Source organism: Larimichthys crocea, chromosome X (genome assembly GCF_000972845.2).
Source record: "Larimichthys crocea isolate SSNF chromosome X, L_crocea_2.0, whole genome shotgun sequence".
Lineage (NCBI taxonomy): Eukaryota > Metazoa > Chordata > Actinopteri > Sciaenidae > Larimichthys > Larimichthys crocea.
In genome coordinates, this window is record NC_040020.1 from 30,188,719 (window position 1) to 30,215,639 (window position 26,921).

A 26,921-nucleotide genomic window follows, 5' to 3' on the forward strand; every position below is an offset into this window, starting at 1 on the left:
TTTTAATTTTAATTAAACTGCATATTTAGACAAAGGTTTTCATCAAGAACTGAACCACCATCACCACTGATTTGTTTTCACTTGTTTATTTGACTTTTGATTAATTAAGTATTAAGAGTATTTTGGGGGCACTGGTAATAAGTGTCAACATAACATAATATCCTCCCTGATAGCTGAAACATCCAACTTTGTTAAATGTGACAGATAAAGATACTCAGAGAGGTCGAATCTAGCTGACAGATAAACACAAATTACCTGCTCAAAACTTCAGTTTTTAAAATAGGAAATCAGTAAATAATAAACCTTTAGTGCAGTCTCTTTTACTACACACATCTACCTCAACCTCAGGTATTCTCTCTGTGCACTTTATAGCCCATTGGGATTTCATGTTTGCATGGAAAGTGAAATGAACCCTGGGAAATGATGTGAGCACATAAATAGCCTGACTCTGCTTCATTCCCATCAGATTTACTAGTCCAGGGGAGTTGACTGGGAGCATCACTGTTGCTAGGTAATGATTCATAACATCAGCGTCCCTGCACCTATCTGACTCACTGCTCCTACATCCAAATGAGAAAGCGCTCTACAACATGATCAAGCAATCAGTTATGACTTTGTGGATTTGAGTTTTGTCTTTATTCCACAGCCATCCACAGCACTAGGACAACTCATCCTATCTCTAAGCCATGTGCAGATCCAAACAAGCTTTGGAAAATATTGATTGACTTTTTTTTTTTTTTTTTTTTTTTTCTTGACTTACAAACACACAGGGACGCTCACTTTCTGTCGGAGCAACATGTCCAGTTATGTGCTAAATAATATCTGTTAAATTGGAAACAGACATCGATCATCAGTGCCATAAACAATGAGGTGATTACTCAAGAAACAAAGGACGAGGAGTGATGCAATGGCGCTCGGGAACGGCTCTAAGAAGTCAATTTCATGTGACCAGGGGGTCAATCCTTCTTCTCTGAATGATGGGGTCAGTAATACTAAAATGGCTACATGTGAAGTCTAATATTTATCACTTAGTATGTTCATATTAATGTATGTCAAACCTGTGTGGTTGTTAGAGTAAAGTAGTAGGCCTTTCTTAAAATAGGGACATGGAGGTTTTTGTTTTTTGTTTTGAATTCTGCTGTGAAGTGAATCCTCCACAGGGAGAAGTTGCTTTCGTATGACTTTGGGCTCACATAGATGCAGGAATAACATCCAAAAGCATGATACTGTATCTGTCTAAAAGGTTTATAGGTACAGCTGAAAAATGCCTGCCTGGTTTCTTGCACTTCCTGTTGGCATTGTGGATGAGCAGTGTAATCTATTTTAAATGAGCTTACCATACACAATGTAAGAACAGCCTTAAAGGGGAACTCCACCAATTGTAGTTAGTCTATTTACAGGTTTTAGGGTTAGCTGCACAAAACATGATAGATTACCTCAAGTGATATCACTTGACATGAAGACCACAAGTTTAAAAACAATTTGGGGTGTGGAGTTAGAAAGTGGTGGACCTATGTAGTGGTGACCTATTAGACCTATGTATACTGAGTTGCATTGTGGGTAATGTCATCAAATTTTGACAGGGAAGAAAATGATCAGAATAAAAAAGTCAGGTCCATGATCGACTTAGTGGTCGTGTCATCACATCTGTGCCCATCTATCTTGGACACACGGGTAAAGAGAGCTGTAAACTGATCAGTGGTTAGTTAGTTACTTTTTGTGCATCCTGGTGGGATCATGATTGGACCATGTTTAAAGCTTCCATTGTTGATGCGTCTGCTAGGAGTTGGGGTCAGATAGACAGTCGTGGCAGTAACCTAAGAACCCGCTGGTGGACACCAGCAGTAAAGGAGGCCGTCAGGCTGAAGAAGGAGGCCTTTCAGGCTTGGTTGGCCCAGGGCTCTTCTGAGGTAGCAGACAGGTAGACGAGTCTAGCAGATGGCTAGAAGGGCTGCGGCTTCAGTAGTTGCAGAGGCAAAAATCCAGGTGTTGGAGAAGTTCAGGGAGGCCATAGAGAAGGACTTCTGGCAAACCATCCGACAACTCAGGAAGGGGAAACAGAGCTTGGCCCAGGCTGGGTATAGCAGGGGTGGAGAACTATTGACCCGGACTAGGGATATTGTTGGGCGGTGGAAGGAACTAGGAGCTAGGACATCTTGGGGGAGCTCAAAGTAGAGCCGCTTCTCCTTCGTGTCGAACGGAGCCACCTAAAGTTGTTTGGACATCTGTTCTGGGCACGTCCAACTGGGAGGAGACCCTGGGGCAGACCCAGAATCCACTGCAGGGAATATATAGCCCATCTGCCACTGTGACCCGACCCCAGATAAGCAGAAGAGAATGGATGGAAGGATGGATGGATGGATGGATGGATGGATGGATGGATGAAGTCTGCTTGAAGTGTCCTAATTTAATGTGTGTAAGGCAAAATCTGTGGTGAACCAGCTGAGTAAGAGTAAAGAAAACTAAGTTTTCACAATGGTAATTATTTGCTTGGCAGAGAACAAATTAAATTAAAGTAACTTTGCAAATATCCAATACATGTTATTGTGCATATGATAAATATCTAGTCATTATCATGCTCCGGTTATACTGGGAAATATCTGAAACAGCATTTAGGCCATATTGGGATACTAAAAGAAAGTGAAACATCTGTCTATCACAGGTGAACTTCAACCAATAAGATCAACAAACTATATAATGTAGTCAAAGAAAAAAAACATTTTCTCCAGTAAGAAAGGCCTTCATTGCCATTCCTTGCTGTTCTTTCAGTAAAGACCTGCTCTCTAATACTCTACGACTTAACCGTTGCTAGCAGCATTAGCATATTAATAACCATGTCCATGTTGTCACAAGAACCATGGCATTAAACCACAGCCATAGCTCATGCTGTAGTTGCCAGTAGTTCCTATTTGGACGCTGACTGGATGGATCCTCGTGTGATATCAGGATTTTGTGATCTTGCGACTCCAGTTGCCTTTGCATGGCTAGAAACCTTTTCCCACATAGCAGCAAAAATATATCATCATCATCATTTATAGAAGATTGTTGTAGTTTGACAGAAAAGCAATGCTTTAAAAAAATGTTTTTTTCTATTTTTTTATTATTTTTTTTTGCTAATACTGATTCCTAGATCATCAAAGGCAGCAACAATTAATTGGTTATGCCATTTGGAAATAATATAGGGAAAGAAATCAGTATATAACTAATGGGAAAAAGAAAGTATTATTAATGATCATGTTGTTGTTTGAGGGTAGAGTTCACCAGGAGAGAGAAACTGAAAAACAATAACAGCCCTGTGGCTAAACATAATCTACTGGGAAAACACCTCTTAAACTCTAATGTGCCCACAGAAACTACATGAAAGACTCTATAGACTAGACATTACATGGCTGGTTTATATTTTTAACCAGAAAGAAAGTAAAAGTTTTGTCTGTTCTACAAAGTTAGAAGCTGGGGGACAAGCTGTGGCTCCACCTACCAGGAAGACTCGGTCCTGCAAGTGTTTCCTATCCTTCCTGATCATTATCCTCACAGCCACAGGAGCCATACTGGCCTGGTACTTCCTGGGTAAGGAGGAACTATTAATTACCATGAAATTGTGTACAGACATTCGTGTTACCCAGAGGATGAATCCTACTGGCTTTGGTGAAAACCTGCCTCAAAAACCTACTGAATGGATTTGGATGAAATTTGGTTCAGACATTTATGTATCACTTGGGATGAAATGTAATAAGTTTAAAGATATTTTGGTCTATACTTTGGTTCATGACTAAATAGCTTAAAAAACAAATAATCCCATCATCTTGAGCTGTATTTTGTTTTAATTGCTTATTAGTAAATGTTAGCATGCCAACAAACTGAACTAAAATTGTAACCATGGTAAACATACCTGCTAAACATCAGTGCATTAGCATTGCCATTGTGGTCAAGCTCAAATCATTACTGTGCAGAGCTGCAGCAAGGCTACTCATTGTTCTTCATGCTGTCCTCTGTAACAGAGCACAGGGTTTGGGTGTTGGAGAATCGTGTTCAGCAGCAGTACACAGCCTACCTGACAATCCTCAACAGGAACTTCTCTGCTGATCTGTCCTCTCACAGCAGCCCTGCATTCAAGAAGGAGGCCAAAGGAGTGCAGAACCTGGTGAGCAGGGACCATTAATTCCCTTTGATACTGATGTACAATAGAGAAATTTGGTTCACATCCAAAGGTACCCAGACAGCTTCTAGTTTCCTATAATTTTCACAATGTATTTTAAACTACCTGACGAAAAAGAATTTACTGCCATGCTGGATTAAATGCAGGTATATTGTTTTTCCCTGTCCTTCAGGTAGAGAAGATAATGAAGGGTTCACATCTTCATCGATACTTCAACTACACCACTGTGTTCGCCTTTGGGTACGTGGATCGTGATTCGTTTTCAAGTAAAATCTGCAACAGTCTTAACTTTATGGCACACCAAAGAGACCATATCCATATACATGGAGCATACCTTAAGCAGAGTTCAAAACACAGGGTGAAAAAGACACCAAATAGCCTAAACAAGACACCTAAAAACGTGGATATTGGTTCTTTTGGTTTTAAGAGAGATGGATATTTGTTTCTGATTGGCAAAATAATCAAACAAAACAAGTTCACAGCAAACCACATGCATTGACCTAATGTTCATGTTTCTCTACAAGTTTCCAACAATAGCAAATATGTTAGGCTTAACCACAGAAAATATCTAAAATGCTGAATAATGCATTTAGAATGTAAAGAACAACCTGATGTTGTTTTGCAGACTGTGTTCAGTCTAACCTGCTGCAGTGCACTTTTGGGTGTGGTTAAAGGTGTAACACTGGAAACTTTCAGCCAGAGAGAGGACTACTTTAAAAAACTTCTTCGCATCCTGATAAATGTTAATAATCACTTGCATCGTTTATTGTTTACCTTCTGTCATTTCGATACGTCTTTAACTGGTGTGTGGATTTTGGTCTCTACATTGTTTACTGCAGGGAGGGGAGTGTTGTGGCTCACTTCTGGATAGTGATGTCTGTGCCAGACAGCCATGTTAAGAAGGTCACACTGGAGAAGGTCACTGGGTGCCTGAAGAAAGGCCTGATGCAAGGGTCAAATGAAGATGAGGTGGCCTCCTTCAGTGGATACCTCCTCCATGTTCCTTCGCTGTCTGTCAGTGGTGAGAGCAGGACAGAGGCAGAGGGAGGGTAGTGTGTGTGTGTGTGTGTGTGTGTGTGTGTGTGTGTGTGTGTGTGTGAGAGAGAGAGAGAGAAATTAAATGTATGTAAAAACTTAAAGAAGTGATTTGTTTTTACTTTAATTTCTCTTCTGTCTTTTTGTTCTATCCCCCACAGAAACCGACTCCAAAGTTATAGAACTTTTGAAAGCGTCCTTTGGTATCACACTTTGTTTTCATTTGCCTGTTCTTTATTTATTACTTTGCAATTATTTCTTCAGTTTGATTGGACTGTGATTAGCATGCATCGCAATATATATTTCCCTGAGGAAATGTAACATTATACATTTATGGCTATTCCAAAATACAACTAAAAGTCACCATCTAGTATGGCACATTTAAAACATCACATGATATTTATATTATTAAGAATGGTAACTTAAACAATGATGTGCTAATAGAATCTTGAATCCCATAGAGTGGATGTGTTGGTCCTGAATAGGGGTCTTCTTAACACCAGGCAAAATAATGCTAAGGATATGCTAACTGTTGGTCTTTCAATGAATGCTTAAGTAAAGATTGTATGAACTACAACCCAGTTCTAAACAACCAATTTGAAGTATAAGATATTAAATTTTAAAACTGGTAAACATTAATAATTTGATATTTTTTTGTTATACTTTCATTCTGAATTTGATGCAACCTGTTCCAAAAAAGTTGGAAAAGGGGCAACAAAACATTGGTTAGGGTCACTCCACAGATAAACAGGTTCAAATTCATGAAAGGGGTATCCTCAACACCAATCTGGCAAAATTTACTTCAAATACTAATCTCACAGAAAGACCAACTCAACATCTCACTCTCATCTTTTGACATCCTTTCCCCAAGACTGTTACCGCTACCAGAAGTTGGTGTCCAGCAGCCCCGTGGCTCTCCGTGGCCCAGACACACAGCGCTCCTCCTGCCTGTGGCACCTCCAAGCTCCACCTGGCTCCCAGCTGGAGCTCCACATGGAGTGGCTGCTGCCAGAGTGTCGAGACAGACTGGTGGTGTACAACTCCCTCACCCCCACTGATACTCACCTCATCACATCGTGAGTTTCATCCACAGAGTTAGACCGATATAGTTATTTGCTCTGACGTATAGGGACAATATTTTCCATCTACATTGGATATTGGTTGAACCAATTCTGAAGAAATACACATTTTCTCACCACTGTCCATCATTGAATAATTTGTAAGGGACTCATATTCACCTTTTTTCATTCATTAAACTCTTCACTTTAGGCAAGTTACACTAACTAACCCTCTCTACAGTATGTCTCTCTCCTGTCCATCTTTCCCTGTGTCCTCCCAGTGTGTATGGCTGCAGCAGACATGAGCGGGTGGTACGTGTCCTATCTTCAGGCGAGTGGATGACAGTGATTTGGAAACAGGGTCTGTACAATTATAAGGACCCCTTCTCTCTATCTGCACAAGTCTGGCAACGGCAGGGTAAGATCACCTGAAAGTCAAGGCCTTCTTTTAGACCAAAGTCAAGTGCAAAGGTGCTAAAGGGAAATTGTTAAGATTACTAAACAAGACTACAGCCAGCTACACTTGCACAGTAATGCTTTGAGACAAATGCGACACCACCCAGCTCAAAATGACAATGCAATTTTTATGGCAATTGTAAATACATTGCACTGGTGTTAGAGGAAAAGTCAGGTGGTCACCAATGCCATTACATGAAACATGACTTTCTGTACCAAGTTGTATCCATAAGATTGTTGAGATCATTTCACAGGATAAACTTTGACATGCAGTGAACTCTTCAATCCATCCAACAGTTATTTCAGCCATGGTCAAAGAGGCTAAAAATTTCACACAGCAATAGACAACTAGATTTTGCCTTAGTTTTCCCAGCTGATATTATTTGTTAAATAACCTGCTGAGTATTGCTCAGTACTGCTTGTATTGTGGATTATTTTCTTATTTTCTTGTTTCTCTTTCACAGGTTGTAACTCCACTATAGATCTCAAAGAAGTATCGGGAATCCAAGGGACACTGAGAACACCTTTCTTCCCCAGCTACTATCCCCCCGACACCAACTGTACCTGGAGCTTTATTGTGAGACACTCCTTCATCCATATTTCCTCTACGTCTTCAGTGATTGAATGATTGATTCTTAGTAGGCTGGTAACCATTTTCATTTCAGTTGGTTTCTGTTTTTATTGTCCTGTGTGATTTCAGATGCCCAGTGTGGGGATGGGCTTGTCTCTAGAATTTGAGGGCTACGAGCTGAGCAGAGCCAGCTACAACCAGGCCTGTACTCAGGGACAGTGGATCATTCAGAACCGCAGGTAGGCTGCTGTACCAATATGAGTCTAGCTGGTCTGTAAGAAGAGAAGATGACTTGGCCTTCAGTGGTCTGATTAACCTGCAGTGTGAATAGATCTAAGACAACAGAAGATTTTGTAAGCCTCTGACCTCTCTTTCTACAGAAAATAAAAACATATTTCAGATAGCCTTTCTTTAAAAAAAAAATTGTGTACAGACCTTTTAAAACTATCTGTCTGGTACGTAGGTGTCAGAGTTTCCATAAATACCAACTGAAATGTCTACCCACCACAATTTCTACCTAAAAAAAATCTGCACAGATGTTTTAGGTCAGACCCTACTTCTTCAATCTGCTTACTGTCAGATATCAAACCACACACAGGTGGTAGCAATAAATAGACAGTATATAAATTTTCCATTACACGTTTGGTAAAAATTAAGTATAGAAAGATCAGAAAAAATTGTGTACTAATTAAAAGTAATACCTATTTATAACTGACACCTGTGTGTGGTTTCGTGCGACAAGAAGCAGCTCTGCACGTAAAAACATTTTCCATACAAGTCATGATGTACTTTTTTGACTTTACAGTTGGTTTCATAATAAACATCACTGTCTGTATCATCACATTATTCTATTTTTATACTAAGCAACAGGGGGCAGCAGCGTTCTGTATGAGCCCACCCGTCCATACAGACTTTTTATGTGAGGCCATTTTTATTTCAATTTAGAGACATTTTACATTCCTATTTATATCCAATCTTGTGCTTTTGGTCAAACCGAGAGTCTAGTGCTTACAAGAGCACTATTTAATTATTTAAACAACACTTCTACAGCCTGTGGGCTTCTACAAAAGCCTTCCCTGTCGTCTCTGCAGTGAAACATACCTGGAGTTTCCATTTGATTTTAGTGTCTCCATCCTTTTCTTAGACTGTGTGGTACCAGGGGCCTGCAGCCATACAATGAGCGCCTTCTCCTGCTCTCCACGTCCGCCACTGTTGTCATGACATCAGAGGTGTCACTCACGGGGCCAGGCCTTCAGCTGCACTACAGGGTTTTCAACCTAACAGATCGTAAGTTGTGGACGCAGCAGTGATGGACAAGAATAAAGAGTTGGGTAATATTTTTATTGTGTTTCACTTATGTTTATGTGTAGATTCACAAATTGTATTTGCACGTGTGGTTGTTTGTGTTTTATAGCTTGCCCAGGCCAGTTTCTATGCACTATAAATGGCCTGTGTGTTCCTGCCTGTGATGGAATCAAGGACTGTCCCAATGGACTTGATGAGAGGAACTGTGGTATATATATATATATATATTTATGTTTTCAGTTAATTCATGCATCATTTGTTGCACATTGTTGTCTGAAACAGGAAGGTGACACAGAGGACAGGAAGAACTTTAAAAAATTAATGGGCCGGACTGCCATGCAAAGCCAGTGAAGCCCTGTTCATTTAGATGTTGATTAATTTACCCTCAAACAATGTTGGGTTTGATTTTTTGCTCACAAAAAGTGGCTGATCTAACAGTCTGAAGGCTGAAGAGGCTGAAGCTGATCTGATTAGATGGCCCTGTTCTTTATAAAGCTTCTGATCTATTTGGATGCCAGACAGCATCTCACAATGTAGAACCTGTGAGACTTGGCAGCCATTCAAGCTACAAGCGTATTATTGATTTGGCTTTTTAGAGTAGGTGTGAATACTGACAGGTCATGGATTATTCATTAATTCTACACTATAATAGGGAGTGATATAAACACACCATTAAGTAAAAGCTACATACATTTTGTGTGCTTTTTGCTAAACAGGTGATGTGATAAGACATATTGAATATAGAATAAGAGCATGGATTGCAAATAATCCACTTTTATTTCAGCATTTTAGGTTTTTAATAAAACATACTCCATCTCCCATTTCCTCTAACATCCCATCAATCCATCTGTCATAACCGCTTAGCCTTATCAGGGTCTGGAGCCGTTCCAAGCTGGCATTGGGCTAAAGGTGGGGTACACTGTGGTTGCCAGTTCACCCAAGACATTTAAATCTCAAAATATTAAACTGTGAATGAAAGTCATAGTGAAATTGTTAATGAAAGTTACAGCTTGTATTTGCTGCTCCAGTTTATGTAATGCTGCACCTCGGTTACAGCATCACGACCTTAGTTCAGAGTATGTGGATACACGTGCAAGTCTGTTGGTGTTTTTCAGTGTGTGTGGCACAGTACCAGTGCTCAGAGGACAGTCAGTGTGTGGACTACTACAAAGTGTGCGACCAACACCCAGACTGCCCTGAAGCATCGGATGAGATGAACTGTACTAATGGTAAAACATTCGACCTAACACAACTGTCACACAACATTTTGGAAATTTAGTACCTTCACTTTAACATTTGCTCTTTATTTGTGCTGTATGTTGTTATTTTTCCTCCTGGACAAACTTCTTTAACCAGAGCATTAAACATGTGAGTGTGTGTGTGTGTCCAGGTGTGCAGTGTACAGATATGACCTATGTGTGTGCTGATGGAACCTGTTTGAAGAAGCCGAATCCAGAGTGTGACTTTGTCACCGACTGCCCTGATGCCTCTGATGAGACACATTGTGGTGAGAAGAAAAATAAACCTACTTTTAATATATATATTTTTTTTTATTTCACTTTTATTCACTTTTGGCTCTATTTTGACTTTGTGCTTTTACATTTTGAGATGTCTTCATGCTCTCTGGGATTCTCAAAATCATTCTAAAGGTTAAAGTCAGCATGCTGATTAATAGGAAAAATTTGATATATCCATATTTGCAACTGTGTGTGTATTCAGACTGTGGCCTACGGCAGTTCTCCAGCCGTATTGTGGGAGGGACCAATGCCTCAGAAGGGGAGTGGCCATGGCAGGCCAGCCTTCAGATTCGGGGTACCCACATCTGTGGGGGTGCGCTAATCTCCAGCCAATGGGTGGTTTCTGCTGCCCACTGTTTCTATGACGACCGGTAAGGGCAGGAATAGATGGGAGGAAGTGGTGAATTAAGTGTTAGGACATATTATATATACTTACTTACTGTTTTTAAAGTAAGTATATAAAGTAAGCTTTTTATTCATTAAATTTAATGAAGCACTTCCCTCCAAACCTTTTCATATCCAATCTTGCTGTTGTGTTTTGGCTGTCCAGGACAGCTTGATTGAAGCCATGTGTATATTTGTATTCATTCATCACACTTGTGTCTTTCTGGCTGGACCATGAAAAACTATTTCTGCAACATCCTGTGAATGATTTACAATTTATCTTCTTTTGGCAACATTAAAAAACTGCAACTATATTAAACAAAAAGAAAGGCTATGCAATTTAAATTTGTGCAATGTGTATAAATAAAGTTCTAAAATATTGCCTCTGTAAAACATAGCAACCCTTTTTCTCCTCCTGCAGTCTCTACTCCCCCTCGGTGTGGACGGTCTACCTGGGTAAACTCCTGCTCAATCGCAGCAGCCCTACTGAGGAAGTGGTGCGAGTTCTGCAGATCCACCTTCACCAATACTACGACGATGATAACCACGACTATGACCTGGCCCTGCTGAAGCTGGACAGGTCGGCCTCCATGCTGCTGGCTGGACATGCTCGACCTGCCTGCTTGCCTCCTTCTACTCACCAGCTGGAGCCGGACCTGCTCTGCTGGGTCACCGGCTGGGGTTCCCTCCGTGAGGGTGGTAAGGAGCGAAAGAGCAATGGAGGGGCTTTGGGGGATGTGCATAGACGATAGATCGTGAAATGTTGCTCTCCTTTTTATGCGTGACCTAGACGAATGTATCACCATGCCTCATAAATTCTTAAATTAAACAATGCAGTTTTATAAACGTGGACCATTTTAAGATGGACTTTTATTTGGTACTTTTGACTTGTAAGTTTACTTTATAAAGGCTGCTGTCCAAGTGCCTATTTTGTTCTGTTAAACTTTTTCCTCTGGCTCATGTATCATGCAGTATAATGCAGTATTTTAACAGAAAGTGATTTTATATGACTTGTGCAGCCTTTAAAAAACCCATTTCATTAGACGCACTTTGAAATAATGGGTAAGATGTGGGGAGTCTTTGTGGGTATGATAATGTGGAGGAAAGCGGGTATGCGATTGTGATAACAGAGCAAAATCACACAAAATGAACTAATTTAATTTAAAGTCAGCAGCTAGAGCCATGTTGGTGGGAGTGTGTGGGTTGTGACTTCTGATGAATGATGAACCTTAAAGGCTGTTTGAGATAAGATGATGGAAACTATCTTCTGGCACCCACAGTTTCAAAAAGAAAGAAAAAAAAGAAAGTCCAGACTTCTGTGACCCTGACAATGATAAGCAGTTACAGAAAATGGATGGTTGAATTTCTGCAGAAGCTGAGGAACCGACTGCATGACGCCTGTGACGCATTTCCTTGGGGGTTTGTGTGGTTTGGTGATCTGCAGCTACAGAATTGATATCCAGTAGATGATTTAAAACAGTGAGAAGCAGCGAAGATGACAGTTTTAGCCCTCTTTAGAGAATTTTTTAACATCAAGAAGGAGCTTGGATCTTTAAAATACTATGTATGCATTGTTTCTAATGTAAACGAGGCTGAATATTTTGGCCTTAGATGGTTCACCTTTTCCTTCTGACCACTTCAGGCACTGCCAGTAATGTGCTTCAGAAGGTGGATGTTCGCCTGGTCAGTGAAGAAGCCTGTGTACGATCCTATGGCCACCTGGTCACTCCCAGAATGCTTTGTGCCGGTTACCGCAGTGGAGAGAAAGATGCCTGTCAGGTACAAAGAAACAAAACCAGAAGATATTTAAAGTTTACTTAAACTACTGTATGAAATAAAAGGTGACACTCATAATGACAAACCCACAGAGAATTATAATCTTTAAACGCTGCAGCAGCACCTTCATTTTATTTGTTTTTCACTCACACCGCTGCAGCAGAAAGCTGTTTTTAGTGAACAAGCTCTAATAAAACCTGCTGTGCACTATTTAACCAGCACAAAACAGCAGACAGACAAAGTTAGCGACTAAAAATAGAGAAGCATTTAGCAGTTAAAGAGTCCGATATTTCCCATTATTAGAACCATTAGGTTGCCACTGTTTTCAACACATTCACCGTGGCATCTAAGGTGTCAGTGTTGTGTGTATAGCTACAATTGTGCTGCCCCCAAGTGGCAAAATGAAGTACAAAAAAAAAAAAAGGTTTAAATAGAAGCACATTTTCAGGTACTTTATATTTGGTACTACATACAGTTAGCTAACATCCACTTAAGTTCCTGTAATATTTTATAATTTATATAATCAATTTAAATTTCATTATGTACTGTACAGTTACAGACTAAAATCACCCAGGAGGGTATATCATCGCTCTCTCTCTTTCTTTTTTGATCTATATCTGTCAGAAAGCACAAATGTGGACGGGATTCAATAAAAAATATTGATGTCTGCAACAAATATTGTGCTCCCTATTGCATCTCAATGTAAATACATATGTGATGGCCGCATCCTGGAGCTCCCAAAGGGTGGGGAATTTGTGTTTCCAAAAACAGACTACAGGCCATAAAATGAGTTAAACAGCCAGACATCCAAGCACTTAATGATATCATAGTTGAGTCACCAGTGGTGATCATCACTCTTGTCAATTATTATGGTCATTTTGTGTTCTAAAGACATTAAAACTGTACCTCTGGCCCTTTTAACATTGCCTCTCTCTGTCAGGGAGACTCTGGTGGTCCCTTGGTTTGCCAGGAGCCGTCGGGTCGCTGGTTCCTGGCCGGAGTGGTTAGCTGGGGCAAAGGCTGCGGGCGTCCAGACTTGTACGGCGTCTACACTCGCATCACCAGGCTCAATCACTGGATCAAGCAGGTCATCAGCAGCCCCTGAGCAACTGGGATCTTCATCATCCTCACGTCAATATTCTCATAACCTGAAGCTGGGTGCAAATAAAAACATCATCAACATGACGATAAAAAGCACTGGCAGGTGATTTAAGATCGCTTCTCAGGCAAACAACACAGTCGTAAAGTAATAAAGCTAATTATAATCAAGCTTATTTATGAGTCACCTTTCAGAAATGAAATCAAGCGAAGTGTTTATCCAGCATCCAGTAAAAAGAAACATGCCAAAATGAAGGTTGCTAGCAAGTTTTTAATAATAAGAGAAGCTTAGTTTTCAGAAGTGATTAAAATGTACTTATAGATCACAAAGAAGGCAGTTTGACTTACTTTATAAAAGATAATGTAATCCCTTGTTGTGATCACTGAATCTTCTATATACTGGAGATACTGGACATGAAGTTATTTCCATAATAAAACATCTTCCTGTTTTGTTATCAAGTTGGCAATATACTGTGTTTATTTGTATGTTTGGCTTGAAGCAAATATAATTATCATTATTATTATTATTATTATTAAATTAAATATATTATTAATTGGGGAACAGGGGAGAGCGGAGAAATGATTGCCAGCTGAAGCTGAAGGTTGATGACTGAAAAAATCAAGCCGTTGCTGACTTTTCTTGGCCTCATACCTGTCCACAGTTGTTTCTCTGGTCACTCGGCTATTTGGGAAATGAATGGTTTGGAGGTGACCTACTGGTTTAAGCTTGAATATAATATATAATATAATGCTAGTCTTCAGCTCTGCTAGCAGCTATTCCAAGATGAAAATTAGCACTAAACACAATAGAGTTGATTCTGACTTGATGGTGATGCCAGATGAACAGTCAACGAATAATCAGAGTTTCTATAAATTCATCCTCTGGGGACCCAGATTGTCTGTACAAAATCTATCGAATATTTCATACCAACAAGCTGACTAAGAGACCAGCATTATCATCCCTAGAGCTATATACTGCTAACATTGGTGAAAAACCTCTCTGTGTTCACAGTGTACGGCCATTTGACTGACACCTCATCTTGTGGAAACATGCAACTGCAGCTGAGTCAATACTTCATCCACTGGCGCCTGATTTCATGAGATACTGTTTGCAGGCTTAAGTTTAATGTTGTGTTTCACAAGCTGCTGTTGAGAATGTAAGCGGTTCTCTGTGGGGTTTATAAATCACTGTGTCCAAAGAGAGACATTTTTTTCTTTTCGGCTGATTTTATCATCAACAACATTATTCTCCAAGGCACTGGGAGCAGGCGCCAGAAGATGGCATCACTGCCTGTGGCTGGATGGTCATGAGTCATTCATCTATCTATCTATCTATCTATCTATCTATCTATCTATCTATCTATCTATCTATCTATCTATCTATCTATCTATCTATCTATCTATCTCAGCTTGCCTCCTTCTTCTTCTAATCTTTGTCTCATTAACTTCCCCTCCCACTCATCTTTTTCACCCTAGAAATGAGCCCTAATCCTCTGGGGATGTTTCAGTATTTGGAAGTTCACATTTTCAGTGTAATTGGTATTTTAGTAGGCTGTAAACTATAATGACAGGTCTGCTCTATGAGGCATAACAACAGTGGTAAAACTAGCCTGTGGGGACCACAGAAACCATCCATCAATGATCAATGCTTATAAATGACCTACAGTATATTTATATAGAACATGTTTTATGGTTTTCTCATTTTGATTTTAAAATTGTTTCCTAAAAGATTTAGGGATATGCTCTTTTTGTAAATTACATCACATTAGAGGATTTCAGTCTTGAAGGTGATAGCTGGTCTGTGCTCTTTCCTTTCAGAATAGTGTGTGTGGATTAATGGACAAAGTAATGCTTCTGTTATCCCAAAGGAGATTTGACATGCTGTCTGTGATTCACATTAAATACACACATGCACGACCCAGGTGGGACTTGAACCCACAATCCCCAGCTCCGGAGGCTGATGCCTTATCCATTAGGCCACTGGGCCACGGGTCAGTTGGATAAATACAAAATAAAAAAATCCCACAAGATTGTCCCATGTTAGGTCTGCACATGTAGTCACAATTAACTGGGATAATAAAAAAGCTGTTTCCCACTGAGCTTTGGAGCACCTTGGAGAAGTTCAAGGATTTCAGGTCATTGATTGACATCAGTGCGGAGACAGAAGGTGTATGTGTGATTGTGTTAAGGAAGTGGCCTGCTGCCCCTTCAGCCTCCTTAGTCAGTAAATCAAACATGTGGTGAAATAATCTAAATCAATCATCCATAATATACTGTAGATCAACCGAACAATGCATATGTCTATTTATCAGGGAAGTAGAAGCATATAAATGAGCACGGCCCAAACTAGAGAAGTAATTACTAAAACTGTGCAAAGAGAGCCAGGAAGAAAAGGCCGGCAGACTTGGCGTAGGATGTTGATTAAATTATGGACATCGGCCATCTTGCTGCTCTTATGTTTTGCTTTGCCTATGAAAACACTTAGCAGGACAGATGGTGCTGGTTTAATTCCAGCCAGAGAGAGCATCTTATTAGACACTATTTAAATTAAGTATGAACAAACATACATCAATGTGTTTGCAGTCTTAAACAAAAAAACGACTAAACTAATCTCCTGGAGGGATTTCTTGATTGGAATTCACAATATGTCATTATTGTTTTCAACACACAGATATACTGTTACAACACCAATAATCAAAATGAAGGAGAAAATCGTAAAACTGACATCAAAGATTACAATACACACAGGCAAAGGACAGAACCAACCGCCCTGCATTGTTTTTGACATGTTTATTACTCTGTTCTAAAAAGGTTTAGCAATTCTTGGAAGCGTTAAATGGCTGGAATCAACTTTTTTTTATTTTGAACTAGTAAACTAGTAAAATGGTTGCTTGTGACAAAAAAAAAAAAAAAATCTTATCAATAGGGGAACAGGGGAGAGCGGAGAAATGATTGCCAGCTGAAGCTGAAGGTTGATGACTGAAAAAATCAAGCCGTTGCTGACTTTTCTTGGCCTCATACCTGTCCACCGTTGTTTCTCTGGTCACTCGGCTATTTGGGAAATGAATGGTTTGGAGGTGACCTACTGGTTTCAGCTTGAATATGATATATAATATAATACAAAAATAACAGACTACTAAAATACCCAACAGTAACAATGATATTAAAAAGTTTGCATAAAATAATATAAAGAAGCAAATGATAAAACATAAGGAAAAGCAGAACATGAAAACACTAGGCAGCATGAGGCGAGAGGAAGTTTGGATAAATGGTGTTAGGCTGCTTTTTAAAAGCTTCACCAGAGACTGCAGAATGTAAGTCTACAGGAAGAGCGTGTACAGTAAGAGTCACCACTTTATGTGATGGTTAGGTCCCGGTCAGAAGATATAACAAGATGTAATAATGATGTAATAATAAAACAGATGTTGGACATAAACCAGTGTACTAAAGATTTTACATAGTTCTGATAAGTGATTTAAAAGCTTCAGATCCCCAGGCAGGGAGTTCCACAGCTGAGGGGCCCTCAGCTGACTCCAAAAGCCCAGTCACTTTTAATCTTGAGCCAGGACTGAGAAACAGCCAAGCAGAGCTCTGCCTGAGGATCTGAGGCTGCACTCTGTGTCACAGCAGAGCAGCAATTTAACCATGAAGAGCTTTAAAAGTAATCAGTAAAATCTTAAAGCTTAGTGGTGACCAGTGAAGAGAGGCTAAAACATTGCTGATATGATCTTTTCTTTCTCTATTTGTTGGTGTTTCTTTGGCCTGAATACAATGAATTACAAAAATCAAACCCGAGATGATGAAAGCATGTATGACCTTCTTGGGATGAGGCAGAGAGAGAAAAGACCAGATTTTTGAGCTGATAAAAACACAATTTAACAACTTTTGTATCTTGTTTTTTAAATGAAAGGTCACTGAAAACATTACTCCTGGGGCTTCAGGCTGTAGGTTTGACATTTGTAGACATACTGTAGAGGACCAAAAATAATGGTTTTAGATTTGTTTTAATTCAGCTGAAGGCAAAAAAAGAAGAAGAAGAAGAAGAAGAAGAAGATGAAATAGAGAAAAATTGCTTTCAATGGCACCATGTATGCAAAGAACAACAGGGGGCCAAGAGTCTTAGGGATCCAGATAAGATCAGGACAAGCATCACCAACATAAGAAGTATCACCAAACACTGAAAAAGATTTGGTTGATAAATACAATTTGAACCATTCTAGAAAAGTATCCCTGATGTCACAGAAAAAAAAAGAAACTTTCTCTTATTATTAAACCGAAACATCTAAAGAGGAGGTAATGCATGACCGTGGTCATCAGTCTACTACTACCAACCTCAAGGGGTTTTGCCCTTGACTCCTTTGTAATTCAACACAAACAAGATACTATATAGTGAAACACAGGTGAGACGTGAACCCACATGAATGCCATATAGGTAACTGGGCTATTGTAATGCATATGCAAATACACAGAGATTGGCAGATGGAAGGAAAAAATTGATTCAATTTAAATTTGGATCTGAGTACAAAGTTTATGATCCCTTGTAGCCGAAGTACTTCCATATGCGCTGTAAAAAAAAGAGCTAATGTCTGCTAGCCTAAAGATGCCAATATTGTCCATCAGTTGTGCCTGTCAGATGGCCAAAACAGCTATGAATGCCTTCCAGTAGAAACAAAAATGCGTGCTGTTTCCTCATATTTATATGATATTGTGTTCTCGTTCTCACTTGAATGGTTGGCTTTTCACAATACCTTCTATCATGACTTGAAACCGCACAGGATGTTTCTCTTTAAACCAGGCAACTAACATTGCTATCTACATCAATACATGAATACTACTTCTTGTAGGGGGCACCCAGATTTGAACCAGGGACCTCGTGATCTGCAGTAAAATGCTCTACCACTGAGCTATACCCCTTGTGAAGAGTACAAAATGTGTTGTGAAATATAATGGCACAGTTCAGTTCGGAAAGGGCTAACTGGATATGAGAGCCAAGTCATAATGACCCAGTCTTCCAAATCAGTGATCCTGGGTCAAGACTCAAGTATTTAGGCCAAGTATGAAAACGCCCTAAAATGGTATTAAAGTATTTAGCAATTCCAAACAGCCTCTCTGACCTCAGAACATCGAGTGAATAGGACTCATTTACTGAAACACATTTTACATCATTTATTTATCATTCATTTATTCACCCATGAATTGTATGTTGGCCTTGACTGGATCAATCTGTAGGTGTAATATCTGGCAACCTTGGAAATGTTCATAAACGTCTTCATAAACAAGGTCAAACCACAAAATAGATTCTGCTCAGTCTTTCCAATAATACTGTATGTATAACTAAGGCTTGTGTGTGTGTGGGAGTGTGTGTATGTGTGTGTGTGATAACTTTATCCACAGCAACATGAAATCCACTTAATCTCCATCCAGTAGTTTACTTGCTGTCCTCGGGGCTGCTAGATTAAAACATCTTCACTGCACTCACTGAACCATGAATACTGGCCTTGCAGTGTCCTCATGCACAATAGGATTTGCAAACCAATTTTTCACAGTTATAGAAAAACTAAGCAGATGCCATGGATGCAGGCTAAGATGCATGGCATTTGTCATCATAACTCAAAGGCCAGTGAGAAAGTTGCATTCACTACTAAATTAGGTGGGAATGTTCTTTTTATTTTGCCTTTACAAACCTCTGTAGAAACAAATAGAGGTTACAACAACATGGTCCTGGGTGAGAAGAATTTGGGCCAAGTGTGGCTTTACTTTTTTTCCCCCCACATTTTTTTAAGGGAAACAAAAACAGAGCAGAGATATAACTTTTAACAACTTGCAAAGAAGTCACTTGGTCATATACAGCCTGGTAGCCACTAAGCAAATGTGGTGAAGTGCAATGTTGCATTCCCAGTGGTAGGTATGAATATTACAAAATGCCCAAATACAGACATAATGCACAGTGAAATTTCAAAGCCCCTGTCCAACCTCATAAACAAGACACTTCTCATTGTCTCACTTTCTAAAGAATGTTAAACATGCATAATATTATGCAGATTAATTTTAGGTACATGGGCCAAGGGGCCATTACATTCAGTGGACCTGAGTATCCGTTCTCTGAGTGCCCTCTTTAGTTATCTATGGCATGCATTCAATGCTGTTGATGATCATCTTGTTTGCTATTTATAGTCATAGCAAAGTGCTTCTTACAATTGTGTTTGTGAGAAGATCATATTTTTTGTGAATATTTTTGTCAATGCAAATAGTCCGGCATACTGCTATACCCCTGAGTAAAAAACGAGTTGTTGGCCACTTTTGACTCCCATGTTCATTTCACTTTCTGTTAATGCACATAATAACAGCTAAGTTCAACTTGCTGTCATGCTAGTAATGCAACATCCAGTGCAGCTGAGGTTCATAATAATAAAGGCAGCCTGAAGTGTTGGACAGATTTCAACCTATCTTAGTGGTACAGGACGAATAGAAAGGGGATCACCAAAGCCTTTTTTTGTGGGCAAATGTCATGGCAATCCATCGGATACTTGACGAGATATATCACTCTAGACAAAAGTATCAAACAGTGATGGACTGATATTGCTGTCAATAGACCCAAACCGTCGAGCTGGATAAAAACAGCTGCCCGCACACATATTTCTCTGAACTAATGAAGCTTGATAGTCCTCTCTGAAATTGACAGCTGTGAAACCCCAGCAGTGATATTATTCTGCTTTATTATTTTTTTCTTTCATAAAACCAAACAAAACAAAAACTATTCTGAAACTTTAAATGTGCTACGTCTTAATAATTAAGATAAACCTTAAAATACTGATGGAGATTTAAGAAATTCGCCATTTAGGTTTACTGGATCTAATGTAGCTGCTCTTACACTGCTTTTGATTTACAACTGTGGCGTCTGTTGTGCTGCCATGATGAAAAAGCCATGTAACTTTTTCTATTCTTCTTCTTCAAAAAACAAAAAGGCAGTTTCGTTTTTCTCTTTTCTCCATCCCTCCATTGCTCCCCTGGGCTCCTCTTTCTCTCATTCCTTGCAATGATGGGTTAAACAGCTGAAGGCTCTGTGTGTTTTCGTTGTGGTTTAGATTTATCTTGGGAGTAGTGGTTAAACTGGGAGAGAAGGAGGACGTGGGAGGAGGGTGTTGAGTGTGTGCAGAGGTCCAGCAGGAAATATGAGAGCGAGAGAAAAGGAGAGACAAAAGAATTACAAGAGACAGGCAGATGGATATGGAAAGAGGAAGACTTTCCACAGGCTATGTAATGCATAATATATATATGCTAATAAAGTGAGGTCCTGTCTGCTGTCCTTGGTAGCCTCCAACAACTTTCTGCAACAGATTTCTTAGTGAAGGATTCTTGTAGTAAACCTTTTATATATATATTATTTTTTTGGGGCCTTTTGCCTTTTATTGATAGGAGAGAGATGGGGAATGACATGCGGGAAAGGGCCACGCAGGTCAGGACTCGAACCCAGGCCCCCGTGGCGAGCCTTCACATATGGGGCCGCTCTACAGACTGAGCTAAACGCCGCCTGATTCTTGTTGTAACGCTAAAACAACATTTGGAAATTATTTAAATACAATTTGGCTGAATGGGGAATTGTAATTATGCATTTAGAGGCTATGCCATAGCTAATATGCATCCCATCAAAAAACTGTACACGTCACATCATGGAGACGGCAAGAACAGTGATCAGCTGTGGTCAGCTCTGACTGCTTATTATTATTTTCTGTCTGAAAGTTTGTGGTGCATGTGGTGATAGTTGAGAGTGAAGACAACATCCAGAAAATTGAAGAAAGCCTCAGTAATCATCTCCTTTTCAGTTACAATTTCAAACCAGTTCCTTTGGCAGGATTGTTTTTAACCCTCTCAGGTTTAGATGCAGCTTCTAAGCTTTATGGGGTATGTCATTGTCTTTGTTAAAATTTTGTGGTGTTCAAATTTCATTAACAACTACACCATAAAGATACCTACTGATATTTCTGGAAAACCTCAGACACATGTTTTAGCACATCATGAAGATTTATGACAGAAACCCTGAATGATGAAAACCATTGAGTTACTGGAGGTACACAGACAGGTCTATAATTCCTATGTGTGTGCCATGTGTGTATTTCATCAACTGCTGGACAATAATGACACTGAAGATGGTTCAACAGTCTCCTATGCAACTGTAAATACGTGTTTTAGGAAATGTAAATTTAACACAACGAGGCAAATAAGAGTAAAATGTTTATTGACCGTGCATGTATTTAATTAGTTTCCAATCCAATCCAAATCCAATCTCGCAATGCAGTGGTTTGGTAAATAAATGTAGTGCTTATCTAAGAAAAACATTGCCTGTGGGCACAATCCGTTCAGTGAGATGGGGTACTGAGAGAAATGAAATACAATCCAGGAAATCCATGAGTTCAAAGGCTCTCATCAGACACTAAAACAGGATTTTTTGAGAAGAGTTAAATATGGGGCAACTGGACGTCCAAGTCAATGACCGGGACAACTGAGAACCTTCAGACTTCCAAAACAGAGATTGTAAATCTCTGTAAAGTTATCATTGCAAGTTATTTTATTGTCATCACAATAATTGACAAGAAAACAGCAGAAGTATACTGTGTTTTTTTCACACAGAGCTAAGGTCTTTAGGAAAATATGCTTTAGGCCTCCAGCCATTAAAAGTCTTTACATCTGGCTTCTTTCACTGGTGTCTTCCAGGTTAAAAGGAATCAGGTGATCATCATGTTGCCCGCCATGATGTCACATTTGGATTTTTAAGAATGAAAAGACATGAGGGGGCTACATTAATGTCACAGAGTGTACTATATAATAGAACAAGAGTAAGTGCAACGAAGGAAAGCAGGCTAGAGAACAATGATAATAGAATAAAAGGAATGGATGCTTTGTAGCCTACTTTGTAAGTACTTCCAAGAAAAACACAAAAACACACACACAAAATCAAAAACATAACCAAAACTTGCATGTGGAAAACAGTCAATTACAATATAAAACGACCACAGAGGCACACACACACAAATATGGATGAGTCATCATAACATGTATGCTGTAGTTTTACTTTGTGTGCAGCAGTGAAAGGGTAAAAAAAAAAAAAGTGGAAGACAGCAACAAAAAGGGTTGGAGATGACAAAAAACAGACACCATCATTATATTTTCTGACTTTGTGGGCGAATGCATGAAGTTCACTGATTAGTCTGACTCACATCCACTCCCTCTGAGCTGACGTTTAATCGAAACTTTGCAGGACTGCAGCTTATGGCAACTGGCTGCAGTTTACTGCTAAAGAGAAAGTAAGTGAAGAAACAGACCAAAAGGAATACAATAATTTGGATCATTTGAAAGTGAAGTTTAGCATAATGTATCCTTTATTTCAGATTGTCTTATCTCTAAAAGCTGTTCACAATGAAAGTTTGGTAGAAATCACACATCACATGACATTACCTGGCATGCAAAAAAAAAGTCGAAATGAGAACTTTGCTGTCACACTGAAACATCAAACAAGTTACTTACTAGTCCAACAGCAAGAAGCCCAGCTTGGCCACTGTCTCTTAGCCTTTTATTTCACAAAGTTCTCGCCAATGACTAAAAGTCAGTCCCAGATTTACTCATCTGGTGTTTGTCTTCCTCTCTCCTTAGCTACGCCTCTGCGATGCTCTGCCGAGCTCCGTTAGACTTGCCTTGAGGGAACTATAATCCAGAGGGAACTATGATCCAGAGGGAACTATGATCCAGAGGGAACTATGGGGCAAATATGTTTCACCAAAATCAGTGAAATAGTTAGTGTGACTAAATGCCATAAAGCTTCATGCACTTCTTCTGACCTGGAGCCCAAAGTTACATAGTGCAGAAACAGGCATACGAGGCACAGAGTGGAAATGACAGAGACCATTCACCCTATTACAAGTCAGCGTGTCATTGAAATGATTTAAAATCTGTTATTTTATGGTAGAAAAGTTACATAATGTCACTTAAAATGTCAAAAGTTTATGCTATGATGATAAGTATAATAGTGACATACTTATGGTATGTAGTATGGAATTGTGTTAGGAGAGACAGTGAGTGGGAGCTTGGGGAATAGTACAGAAAAAAGCGGAAAAAGATGGTAGCATAGGAGCTGAGGGAGCAGTAATAGTAAAAAAAAAAAAGAAAAAAAAAGAATAGAGGGAGGTAGAGGGCAAGCTAGAGGAAAAGAATCAGTTACTTTGAAAAAAAAAAAAGATGAATATAGTAGAAGGATATGGGAATGAAACAGACAGACTAAAGACTAAAAATGACCCCAAAGCCACAGGATGGAAAATGCCATACAGGCAAGCTCCAATCAAATAGACAGCGTGACAGGGAGATGAAAAGAACTAAACGATGTGAGGGAGCGGGGGTGGAGAGCAAGGGGGACAGGAGATGACAGAAGGAAGGAAGAGGAGAAAATTGGATTGAAAGAGTGAGGAAGATATTAGAGTGAAAAAGAGATGGGAGAAGAGAAACAGTGGGTGTAAAAAGAGAGAGATGGAGGAAGGGAAGAGAGATGTTACACTCTGCAACGTTTAGTGAGATACAAGAAGTAAAAGGTTTCTTTTTGCAGCCATGTTGTCACTGTCATTCACTTCATACATTGGAAAGCAGCCAGTCATTCATAGCAAGACAAGCAATCAATCTTTTAACAGGTTATTAAGCCCAGTTATGACCATAGTACTGAATATATTTGAAAGAGAAAACAAGAAGAAATGTATATTTTCCTACTGACAAAAATTGTTCCAAATCAAAAAAATTGTGGCAGAGACCAGTAAAAGTGTTGTGCCAGAACTGGAGCTTAGCAAGTGAGCAAAATAACTGGTCTCAGCAGCCTCTATGGACATAATGACAGAAGCAGAGAGACCCAAGAGGATGTTGACGGAGGAAGCTAAGAAAAGAAAAGAGGAGCGGAGCGTGACTGAGCAATACGATAGACAAGAGGAAAAACTTGGATTGGCTTTTATTTGTTGGCGAGAATAAAAAGTCTGAAAGACAGACGCCGAGCTGGTCTTCTTGCTGTTGGACTAGAAAGTAATATTAGCTGGTCGCTATGTCTTGTTTGTTACTAGTTTTACAGTCGTCCATATACACGTGAAAGTGAATTGCAATCTGAAGCTGGCGGGAGGGACCCAAATTACATTAATTTAATTTTTTTTTTAATCTTAAAATAATGCATAGTTAGTTGCATGCATACAGTAGTTTTTATTATACTGTACACTGAACATGAATCCCTCACATGCTATGACTTTGCAGTGACTTTGAAGTCATTGCTGCCAACTGTGTCATAAAAGAGAACTGTTAATGGAGCATTTTCTTTGTCATCACATAGGAAATAATGGACAGGTATATATTTATTCTGGAGACTTCTTCTCTTCACTTTGCTGAAGTCAGTCGGTTGTCTTAAAGTCCTTAGGTATCAGTCGTTTATGGAGTGCCTCAGTTGTAACAACTCCTCTTAGAGTGTTTAGCTAAGGGAAAGATTTCTTTGTCTTAATTGATTGGTTTGTTCTCTGTCTGACAGTGTTATCGTTAAATTGCTGTTTATCAGTGGCAGGAAGCAAAGCACTAAGGGCCTTATCTTACACACACAGGTGAAATGTTGTCCCTCCGGCATGTTGTAAAGCAAGAAGCCAAAATGCTCAAATGAAGTGAGAATTTGACTGCAACCACGGTGACTTAACAGTTTATTGGGTAATTCTGTCCGGTTAAATGTAATCCAATACACCAACTCTATTTGTTGTGAGTCTTAATGTTTTGTTGCTTTTTGAGAAAAACTAATTTAATTCTGTGATCTTCTGAGGCTTTATTTCGAAGCGCTGTTGTATTGGGCACCATATACTCAACTGTATTTATAGTGTTGTTTATATACATAAAGGGTGCACAATATTCAAAAAGTTAAGTCAGTCAAAAAGCTGTTTTATTGTATTAGATTAGATTGTATAGGTAATAGCTAAAAAAAAATACATTGTACTGTTGGCTTCTGATATTAACATAAAAACACACATTTTAGTTAAATTAGCACATTAATTGATTTATGCTGTGTTACTTTTGTTTTCTAAATCGGTCTACTTGCATATTAATCTATAAAAAATTTATTAAAAAACCCTCAAGGACTGAGTGCTCATAACAGCCACAAACTACTTTTCAATGCATGTACACTATTTGTGTCTGCTCATGCAGTTTTGAAATAGAAAGGTATGATGCAAAATGTATATGAAACTTAATAAAATCAAACATTTACTTCACTACAGTAATAGAAACTACTTCAAGGGAAGAGTGTCTAAGCATGCAGCTCTGATCTACATTTCCAATTCAATGCTTATGCCAACATAAATTGTGGTTTAGTCGAAAGTTGAAATTGAGGTATAACCAACTTTTAAGTTCATGTGCAGCCAATTTTTGGCTGGATATTACTGATTTGAAGCAGAGCGACCCACAGAGTACTGCTCCAAGATTTATGTCTCTGACTCATAAACAGAGTTACTGGAGAAAGGAGGGCCACAAAATGTTTCCCTTTCCTCAAAGCGTGTTACAGTAAATTAAATATAAACTAGGTGCAGAAAGTGAAGGATCATGGAAAAGAGAAAATATTAGACAAATGACGAGAGACTAAAATGATGAGGAGCAGAATCTGATCTAGATTTTAAAGCCACAGTGTGACTTTTCTTTGCAAAGCAAAAGTGCTTGAGTGTTGAGTGTGGAAATGTTTTATTCTCATCAGGATGTGGATGTTGGCTGTGAATTCTTTTAATAACATACCAGAATTTCTTATCAATGCATCTCCTCCAGTGACTTATGAGTGAGTTAACTCCTCAAGTTTTGATTCAGGTTGTTCATGTAGTCCCTATGAGTACATGGGAGAGATGGCTTGGGCATACCTGACTTGAACTGGGGACATGCAAAACATTATTTTTTTCACAGGGCTGATCTGCAAGAACTGCAAGAACTGAACTACTTCATTTCAACCTAAGAGAGAAACTCATAAAGCAGCTGTATGCATGTGAAACAGACCGGAGACAAAGTGGAACTCAGGGTCATAAAACGTAAACTAAACAAAAGGACAGAAAAAGAAAACTTAGTGTATACACTTGAGGCCAGAGCTGTGTCTGTTGTTGTAAATCAGAGTCATTCTGTGTTACGGTTACTGACTGAAGCTCTACTGTAGCTGGTTGGTGTTGGTTCAAGGGAGGAATTTGTGGATGGAGCAAGACGTGTATTTAAATGGCTGTAATCATATTACCTGACATTCAGTACCAAATAATAATAACCCTACAGTTGAGGTCAAGGAAAGATCATTGTTACAGTAAATGAACTATGGTTGTACACTATGATTATGTAACTGACTTACCTGTTTTCACTTAACTGAATGAAGGGCACACGTCTCCCTGATTTGGCAATGAATGTTGGCATTATAAATGTAAGTTGTGTGCAGCAATATTGTCCAGTATGAATGTAATTCTTACTGCCTGGGCTTATGTAAAGCGAGGGAGAGGAATACAGGAGAGACAGAAAGAAAAAGTCAAACAGTGAAAGGCATAATGAGA

At 39.2% G+C, this 26,921-nt stretch overlaps 1 protein-coding gene and 1 non-coding gene across 2 annotated transcripts; one reads left to right on the top strand and one right to left on the bottom strand.

The window, feature by feature from the left end:
* Positions 1-759: 759 nt before the first annotated feature.
* tmprss6 (transmembrane serine protease 6) lies at positions 760-13,787 on the top strand. Its single transcript, XM_010739067.3, has 18 exons — positions 760-982; positions 3,444-3,567; positions 3,999-4,141; positions 4,329-4,396; positions 4,996-5,177; positions 5,353-5,394; positions 6,063-6,267; positions 6,531-6,667; positions 7,170-7,282; positions 7,406-7,515; positions 8,421-8,563; positions 8,691-8,789; positions 9,697-9,810; positions 9,972-10,088; positions 10,301-10,469; positions 10,904-11,181; positions 12,125-12,261; positions 13,199-13,787. Exons 1-18 carry the CDS (start codon positions 908-910, stop codon positions 13,361-13,363), a joined length of 2,421 nt encoding a protein of 806 aa, XP_010737369.3. The 5' UTR covers positions 760-907; the 3' UTR covers positions 13,364-13,787.
* Positions 13,788-15,270: 1,483 nt separating this feature from the next.
* Positions 15,271-15,343, bottom strand: trnar-ccg (transfer RNA arginine (anticodon CCG)). Its single transcript has one exon. It is a non-coding gene; the product is annotated as a tRNA-Arg (tRNA).
* Between the last annotated feature and the right edge of the window lie 11,578 nt (positions 15,344-26,921).

Bases quoted from the DNA above. Each gene is read 5' to 3' on its own strand.
- tmprss6 (XM_010739067.3), top strand. From the start codon at position 908: ATGGCGCTCGGGAACGGCTCTAAGAAGTCAATTTCATGTGACCAGGGG. The intron at 983-3,443 runs GTCAGTAATACT...TGTTCTACAAAG, and splicing joins CTTCTTCTCTGAATGATGGG to TTAGAAGCTGGGGGACAAGC. The intron at 4,397-4,995 runs GTACGTGGATCG...TGTTTACTGCAG, and splicing joins ACCACTGTGTTCGCCTTTGG to GGAGGGGAGTGTTGTGGCTC.